At 47.3% G+C, this 9024-nt stretch overlaps 1 protein-coding gene across 1 annotated transcript; it reads right to left on the bottom strand.

Annotated features, from left to right (window-relative positions):
- Positions 1–961: 961 nt before the first annotated feature.
- Positions 962–8806, bottom strand: VGLL2 (vestigial like family member 2). Its single transcript, XM_045542304.1, has 4 exons — positions 8518–8806; positions 5918–6227; positions 3319–3855; positions 962–2057 (listed from the first exon to the last, which is right to left on the bottom strand). Exons 1-4 carry the CDS (start codon positions 8596–8598, stop codon positions 2017–2019), a joined length of 969 nt encoding a protein of 322 aa, XP_045398260.1. The 5' UTR covers positions 8599–8806; the 3' UTR covers positions 962–2016.
- Positions 8807–9024: the final 218 nt, after the last annotated feature.

Below are 9024 nucleotides of genomic sequence, written 5' to 3'. Positions count from 1 at the left end.
ACCACACAGAATTGTTGTGAGGCTTAAATGAGTTAATCTATACATAAAGCCTTCAGATCAGCACCTGGTGCATGATAAATAATTAACATTAGTTATTATTATTGTTATCACGTCTGGTACAGCATGATCATAGTTATAGTACCTTCCATCTGAGCAAAAACAATATCATTTTGTAATGATCATACCTACCTCACAGGTACCCAAATGATAGAAAGGGAATGGGGTAACTCTGCCAAGCTTATGCTCAGAATGAGGTCCCTTAACTGCTTCCAACTCTTGAGACTATTACCCAAGATAAATTATATCTGCTTCTCATGTTATAATGAAAATCAAGATTTATACCAATATTGTTATGCTTCCACAATGTACAAGGGCAATCTGAACATCATACAAAATCTCTCTCCTGAGCATTTCTGTGAATAAACACAACTAACTTTGGTATCAAGAGAATACAAAGAAAAAGACTCAATTTCCCAATAATCTTCTTTTTTTCCTAGTGGAAGGTTTGGTTTCTTAGCCTAGCTTATTAAAATATAAAATAACCAATATTTCAAAAACACTTTTAACCAATGACTCTACTGTCTTAAGAGTTTAGAATTTCAGAAGTAACAATAATTCCTTCCTGTCTGACTGAATGGTCTGTATCACCTCTGTTTCTGACTTGCTGAATGCTAACAGATAAGCCCTCGGCTTCTGTGGCCCACAGTTTTCTCATCTGTGAAACAGAGAGAAGGCACCTTACTTCTCACCTCCAGGGTTGATTTGAGGTGGGAAGAGGTTAACAGATTTCACAGCACACACTTTGCAAAAACAACAAAAAGTGTATCTGTATGTGTATAGATACATAAGCACACATGTAATGTAATATAACTGACATTAGATCATACTACCATAAATTATTTTATTTTACTAGAGAAAAACTAAGGTATTTATTTTCTTTTATGAAACAACATAGTGAACCCATAGTAAATAGACATCTTTAATGTTTGTTTCTTCTTCCTTGTCACCTTCAGCTTTGCCCACGCACAGACCTCTTCCCCTGCCCCAACACTAAAGTGACCAAATCACAACCATAGAGACAGAAAAACATTCGAGGTATTGGAGACTCCATGGACATTTCTTCCCCTCGTGATGGTTCTCAGTTCTTTTCCATGGAGATCATCGGGGTCTCTTGTTGCTTTTTTCATCCAGAGGATAGAGGGAGGGACAGAATTTGTGGGAGAGAAGGCAGAGAAGGGTTTCTTCTTTCATCGTAAAATGTTCCTTGTAAAAAATATGATATATATACATATATATATATAAAATATATCCAGTGCAATTGCAATTGTTCTGCCAAACACTGGGAAGTGCCACCTTGGGTGATGTATTTCTGGAGTTTTAAACAGTTGTCCTACAACAGCTGCATTGCAGTAAGACTTGGGCAGGTGGCTCCAGATAAGCCACTTGCCACTCACATTCAGGCTGAGGCTTCCATGTTCAAGGTCCAGAGGAAAAAGTGTGTCTCTGTGTCTGGAGTGGGTGTTGTGAGGAGGGGATGGGCAGGAAGGGAGCTGGAGGCTGAATGGTGAGGAAGAAGTAATCAGCTTCTCTTTACTTCTCTACCACAGTCTTCAATGCAAATACACATACAGTTTTAAAGCTGAGGATATCGATGTCAGTAGTGCTATGCCCACACTACCTAATGAAAGAATTCACATCAGCATAAAAAATATTCACACCAAAATGTCTCTTTTTCTTTCTCCCTTTCCAAGAAAGCTTATGATATCCTGTCACCTGACTAAGTGATCTCACCACAGATATTTCCAGTGATTTGGCCAACATAATTCAGAGTCTTTGGATCCACTCTTTCAGCAGCGGGAAATTTCTGTAGTTGTGGCTTTTGGTTTTCCCCGTACACCGAGAAGTTTGAAGTCTCTGCCTTCCCCCCATGTCCTCATCCACGAGGTGAGAGGCACAGGTGCTGAGCCTCCAGGCTGGTCAGAAGGGAAAGGGAAGGGGAAACCCTGGGTCGGCAGATCAGCTCAGGAGGGATGCACCACAGAGGGAATAGCGGCGAGCTGCAAACCAAGATCAGAAGCTGTTACAAACCCACTGCATTTGGGCTCTGAGTGCCACAAACTGCACTATGCAGAGACCTACAGGGGAGAAGCTGAGCTGTCTAAAACCAGCACACATCCTTGCTTTTGTCCTGAGGCTGCACACCTGAAAATAGAAGATGAGAGAAAGAGAGAGAGAAGAAGAAGAAAGAAGGAAAAAGAGAGGGAGAGAGAAAGAGTGGGGGAGGGAAGGCACAAGATATTTAAGGAAAGAGAAAGACAACACCACTGTTTTATTGTGAAAGTCATGGCCTTCACCAAAAGTTGGGTAAATGAAAGTAAAAGCAAAGCAAACAGAAAAGTCAAATCTTCACCTGAGGGAAGGGGGAGTGGGCAGACTACAAGGCAATGATTGCACTTACTATATAACTATTTTTTCATTTGCCCTAAAAGTAAGAAAAGAAAGCACAAAAGCAAAGCCTTATTTGGACATGCTTTTCAAATTCAACTCTTTAAGCCAGAGATTTAGTATTATCATATTCTTTAAGTTTTACATTTTTAAGGGACCTATTTAATTTGGCAATTTAGTCGATATTAGAATCACATATTTTTCTTTCCTTATAACTGTGACTAGGTGACAAGAGCCACCCCCCTGCAAGCCATAGAGGATTTTAAACTACACTCTCTGCAGGTACTCTAGATCAGCACTGTCCAATAGAAATACAATGGGAGCCACGGGCATAATTCGAAATTTTATACCAGCCACAGTGGGAAAAAAAGTAAAATGAAACAAGTGAAAATTAATTTTAATAATGCATTTTATTTAATCCAATCTATTTGATACGTAATGTGTTGAAAATATTTCAACAAGCAATCAGTATAAAAATATTAATGAGATGCACTTTACATCTTTTTTTCTCACAGTTTTTGAAATCCAGTGTGTATTATACAAAGACAGCACACTGCAATTTAGCCTAGCCGCATATCAAGTGCTCAGTTGCCACATGTGGCTGGTGGCTACAGTATGTAACAGCGCAGAGCTAGAACTTTTCCACAAAATTTTATTTTTAAAAGAAGTCTTCTGTAATAGTTACCAGTCAGCTTAGGGCAGGGTCCCACTTTCTCATCCCACCCACACCGATAGCACAGGGTCCTCTATCCGCTGAAACACAACAATGCCGTGCAGACCCTCGGACCACAGAAGTGGGGACCGGGGCTCAGCTCAGGGTTGGGTACAGGATCAGAGGGGCTCCGGGGAGGTCACACTCCCTCCTCTGCTTACCTGAGTCCACGCTGAGGCCCAAGCCCTGGGCTACGTCCCCCGCGGGGCTGGCGAAGGGCCCCCCGGGCGCGGCCCACGCGGCGCCGGCCGGCTCGTTCTTGGCGGAGAGCTCGCAGGGCGGGCTGCCAGGCGCGGGCGCCGGGGCGGGTGCGAGGCGGGCCGGACGCCCCGAGGCTGCGGGCATCAGCAGCGGCCCGTAACGCGGGTCGAAGTGGGGCGCGTAGACCTCGTGCACGGCGGCGGGGCGCGGGTAGGCGGCGGCCTGGGCGCCGAGGGCGCTGCCCAGCGCGTAGGGGTGATGCGGGTGCGCGTGGTGCGGGTGCGCGTGGTGCGGGTGCGCGTGGTGCCACGGCTCGGTCGCGCCCTGGTGCAGGTGGCTGTGCAGCGCGGCGGGCGAGTAGGGGTCGGCGGCTGCGAAGGGCAGCTCCGAGTGCGCGGCGGCCAGAGGGCTGCCCAGCGGCGCGGGCACCGGCGCCTGGTACGCGCTGTTCCAGAAGGAGGCGGGGAAGCTGCGCTGGCTCATCGGGAAGGAGCCGTCTGCAGGCGGGGGAGGCGGAGGGGAGGAAAGGAAGAGAGGTGCGTGTCACGGCCACGAGACGCGAAACGCGAGCTCCGGCCCGCACGGCTCTGAGAGCTCAGCTGGCCTGGAGCAGCGCCGTCCTAAGGGTAGGGGCAACCTGTGCAAGCGAGCTCAGGGCACCGCCAAATGGGGGCTTCCGGGAACACCCGGGGAGGAGGGCCGCTTCCTCTGATTTCCCAGACGCGTCCTTAGTGCGGAAACCTGGGGAGTGTGGCAGGGAGAGAAAGATCGGAGAGCCCTCCTCTCCCAGCCCCATGTTTTGGGGTGCAAAGAGCTTCCCCCGACTCCGGACCGAGGTACCGTGGTAGCTTCAGAGCGGACGCGGCCTCCCTTTCCCAGCCGCAGCCTCTCCGCTAGAGATACCCTCTTCCCGCTTTTGGTCGGCAGCCTAGCGATCTACCTAGCTAGCCCCTCTCGCGTTTCAGCCTTTCTCGCTCCAGAAAATGTGCCCCTCCGAGGCCTCTGATAGACTGAAAACCCATCGACCTATATCGAAGTCTTGCCATTATTAGTTTTCTTTCCAGAAACCTTCCTTCAAATATTTTTTCCCAAGAATTCAAGCAAAAGAGTAAACTAGACATATTAAAAGGGTAGCTGTATTATTTGCACAGAGGGACATGAAGGGACAGGTTTTTCTAATTGAACTTTCTGCATCAACGTGAGGACACAAGGAATAATAATTAATAATAATAATTGTCAGTATCACTGTTGACCTCTAGCCTCTGGTAGCATTTTAAGAAAACAGCATTTACATTAATTTATTTGTTGCCATTAGTAGGGAAGGAGAGAAAGACAGATATTTAATTCAAGGAAGCTTTATTGAGCACCTCCTCTGTGGAAATCATCTGTACTGTATACTAGAGAATTCGAAATGATTTGAAAATGCATTCTAAATGGTTAACAGTCTTCCTGTTAAAAATATTTTGCCAACTGGAGAATAAAAAGAATGTTCTGTATTTAAATCTAATGTTTTTGGATCTTGTCTAGGGCAAAGGTTGTGCAAACTGCCAGACTCTCTTAAGAAAAAAAGTGTGTGTGTGTGTGTGTGTGTGTGTGTGTGTGTGTCGTCATTTCCCCCCTAAAAGGCAAATGAAAACAAATAAAAATTTGTTTTCTTTTTTTACAACAAAGTTCTCATTTCTCAGCTTGGTATACACCAGAAACAGCTTAGGTTAATGGTTCCCCCACCCTTTGTCTTGTTGGTAATAAAGGGAAGTTGAGATATCAGAATAGAAGTGAGATTTACTTGACTTGTCCAAGAAGTCATTGTTCTAGGCTAAAGTAGTGCTTTGTCAAGAAAGTAGAAAAATAAAGAGATGTGTTGTGGGAAAAATTTTAGAGATGTTTTGGCAGTACCTACATTTTTCTTTCTTTGTTTCTCTATTTGCTTATTGAGATACTTCTGCGTCATGATTTTGGAGTAATTGGAATATGGCAAAAGGTATATAGGTCAGCTTTAGGCTTCTCCAGTAGGTTTTGCTTGCAGGGAGGTCTACGATTTTTTCCTCTGGGCAAATTTTCAGAAACTGGGGAGTTGCCCTATAGGTTGTTGGTGGTGAAGATTCCCTACCTCCTGGTTCAGGAGGGTGTTGGAAACCTCACATTTTCCATAGCACATTTACATACATTTTAATGTTGAAGTCTTACAGTCTTCTCTGGGGATAGTTAGGAGGGCAAGTGTTATTCTAATTTTAGATTCCAGTAAATAGAGTGACCTTAAGGAGGTTAAGAGACCTGCCCAAGGTCATATTGTTAGGAAGTGGTGGAGCCAACACACAAACCTAGGCCTTCAATTCCAAGGCTAGTGTATTTTCTGGATTAATGCTCTGCCTTTCTTAATAAGAGATCTTATACCCATTCCCTTTTCTACTTCATTTTCCTTAACCTCCCCTAATGCTCCCCTTCACCCCTTCTCTGACACCTGGTATTCTTTCAGCTGCATATCCTTGGGCCCCTGTGGGTGGACCCCAGGCAGAGAGGGCCCTCCTTCAGTCCCTCCCAGCAGGGCCCCATACCTACCTTGCCAGGGCCCAGAGTTCCTGGGTGCTTTGCTACTGGTACAGCTGGGGGAGTAGCTGCTAGGTTGGCTCAGGGCCCTGCTGAAATGTTCATCCACCACGGAGCTGATGTCCCCCTGGAAATAGGTGAAGAGCACGCAGCGGGAGTTGATGTACTCTGCCTCTGGTGGGCACTCTTTCTCTGGGCTGCCTTCTTCCTCTTTGATACTGGCTGGGGTTTGACTGGAAAATGAGGAGCTGCCGCTGCCACTGCTGCTGGGGCTGGCATTGCACTCTTGAGCTTCCTGCATTTTGGAGTAATAGGCTAGCTTCTGCTCAGAGAGAGAAAGAATAGAGAAGTCAGTTTCAAAAGAGTGTTTAGACTGAACTCCCTCTTCCCAATCTCTAAGGTATCCATGGGGAAACTGGCATCTGTGCCTAAGTCTTGTGCTCTCAGCATAAAACCAGCAATAAGAGAGTGACACAGTAAGCAGTCCTCCAACCTATACCCGAGCAGGAGTAGGCTTCCGCAGAGAAGATTGCTGTCCTCGGTCGCTCATTCGCCTCAGAGTTGCTGCTGGACCACAGGGAAATTTCTCTTAAAATGTCTGGGTGAAGGTCTCAGAAGACACCTAAGCAGCCAGATTATGAGCTGAGTTTGACCTCATAGCTGGGCTCAGGGCAGATATATTTTTAAAAGCAGACTCCAAGGGTAAAGGGCACCCAAATCCAGTTAGGGCCTGACTGTTCCCTGCCTGCGAATCCAGGGCAGAAGCACAAAATGCAGGACTAAACATCCTCATGATGGAATGGAGGAAAAACACCCACAAAAATCCACTCCCTGCAACCAGGAGTGTAAAAGAAGAAATGCCACAAAAAGTTTGAAATAATTCCATTTAGTAATGAATCATATGGCGTCACAATGTGGGATAACATTGTAATTGGGGAAAGATAGATAATTTTAATAAATGCAAGTTGACATTTGTTTGGTCACCTATAAATTGTCCACTTAAAAGTCTCTCCATTTTTAAACATATCTCCTTTTAAGTAAGGAAAAACTAGTGGATTGTGAATATTTCCATCCTCACCATCTCCACACACATGGAGGAAATAATAAAAAGGAGCAGAAGGAAGAAATGTTAAGGTCCTGGCTGTGAGGTTGGGTAAATCATGATGTCTAATAATAATTTTAAAAACCAAGTGCAGCTGCTGAGAAGATTTTCTTAGAAATGAGCAATGGATTGAATCCAGTGTTAAAGCATTCTGCAGGCAGAGATGTCCTTGAAGGGGGCCCTAAGTCACATAAAAATGAATGGAGATCTTAATGCAATAGATTGGCCCAGAGTCCAGAAGGAGAAAGGAGAGAAAACAAACCCACTTCTCTCCTCTTTGCAATAATCCCATCCTGGGAAGGAGCTCCAGTAATTTAGTAATATCACCACTTCCTAAATGCCACATTCCCAACTGGTTTATGAGGGACTCTGGTGATTCCTAAAATTTACATTGAGACTAAACAAACTCCAGGTTGAAAAGTTTAAAAGAGAGAAACAGGAGGGAAGTAAACAAAAAGCAAAACCTACCCGTTCCATCATTAATTCATCAAGAAATTTCGGAATCGACATTCTGAATTTGCAGACAAAATTAATGAAAGCACCGATGAGGGCGTCCGGGCATATTTCAATTTCCCCAAAGCTGGAGTCCAGGCCCTCACTTTCCAACCTGGTCTGGACCCCTACCACCTCCCCAGGTGTATGATTCCATTCTTTTCCTAGACTGCTGTCCTCGGTTTCGGCTATGTCAGCCGAGGAAATGGAAGGAAAAACCCAGACGCAGCCCAAAGAAAAGGGAAACTGGCAGAATTAAACGGAACTGGAAGAGTTTACAGAACCAGGGTTGAATGGTCTTCTTAAAAGTGAGTTTGTTGGAGGTAGGGCTGACTGATTCAGCTACTCAGGGTCAAGGAAGGCGAAGGATTGTCTAAGAAGCTCGCCTCTGTCGGGTCAGTCGCACTGCAATAATACTCCCAGAATGTTGAAAGCAAAGACAACAAAACAAAACGCATTCTGCGCAGTGCCCTTTGAAACGAATTCGCTGGTTCTAGGATTAATTGTTCTGATAGCCCGAGAATTGAAATGGAAGAAATTATTCCGGAGATAAGCTTGCAGACGTGAGAACGCTCGGGCCTTTGCATCTCACACAGGAAGAGACTAGTCTTTGCTTTTTTGTCACTTTCACCTTTGGGACCAAAATTTGGTTTTCTCCGCATGAGCTCTGCCCGCAGTTCCTCACACCTGCCCTAGGCTCGGAATCTGGAGTCTCACAGATTCTATGAAGAAAATCCAGCCTGTGCCACACGCGTCTGATTATTCAAGGGAAGACCCAGGAGCACATTAGCAGGATTTAGCTGCCTTCCCGAGAGAGCAAATGGGCGAGCTAAAGGGGTTAGCGAATTGTACGACCAACTGTGGGGCAGCGCGGCAATCCCTGCATCCGGGCGGCGCCCGCCGCTGGTCGGACGCCCGGGACGCGCCCGGGACGCTGGCGCGCAGGCGAGGCTGCGGTAAGCTGGGAACCCGCCACCGGCCCCCAAAGCCCTGGCGCTGATCCGGAGAAGATACGTACCTGGTGGTAGGGGGTGTAGGCGGCTGCGAAGTAAGGCTGCGGAGGACCATAAACTTGGTACATAACATCCAGACAGCTCATGGCTCTCCGCAGCGGAGACGATTAAGTGTTTTTTCATCAACTCTCTTTCGGCGGAGCTCAGGGGTGCTGCATGGGCGGCGCTGGGGCCCGAGTTCTCGAGTCATCGGCGGCGGAGCGAGGGGCAGCGCGCTCCGCGGCTTGGGATCCCGCCGGCTCGCTCCGTCCCACTCTGGCGATTCTAGCCCAGACCGCGCTCCGGGACGGAAGCGCCCGGGCTCCCGCTAGTGGACATTTAAACCCCACGCCCGGCAGGCGTGCTGACGCCACTCCGGGGCCGCGGAGGGGGACTGGGCGGCGGGGGGCGGGGACCGGGGGGCCAATGGGGAGCGAAGGACGCTGGTCGGAAGGGCCACCAGTGTGTTTCTGGGACTCCCCCGCAGCGCGCCGGTGGCCAAGGCTGCGGAGGACCGTGCAGGGCAAGCGGTG

This window comes from Lemur catta, chromosome 2, assembly GCF_020740605.2.
Source record: "Lemur catta isolate mLemCat1 chromosome 2, mLemCat1.pri, whole genome shotgun sequence".
Classification (NCBI taxonomy): Eukaryota; Metazoa; Chordata; class Mammalia; order Primates; family Lemuridae; genus Lemur; species Lemur catta.
This window is presented reverse-complemented; position numbering and strand designations above follow the sequence as displayed.

What these genes read in the sequence shown, in the direction of transcription:
- VGLL2 (XM_045542304.1), bottom strand. Translation starts at nt 8,598, where the DNA reads ATGAGCTGTCTGGATGTTATGTACCAAGTTTATGGTCCTCCGCAGCCT. An exon ending in GAACTCTGGGCCCTGGCAAG is followed by an intron (nt 3,856 to 5,917) that starts GTAGGTATGGGG and finishes CCCCGCCTGCAG; the next exon opens with ACGGCTCCTTCCCGATGAGC. An exon ending in GGGCCTCAGCGTGGACTCAG is followed by an intron (nt 2,058 to 3,318) that starts GTAAGCAGAGGA and finishes CTTGGTTTGCAG; the next exon opens with CTCGCCGCTATTCCCTCTGT.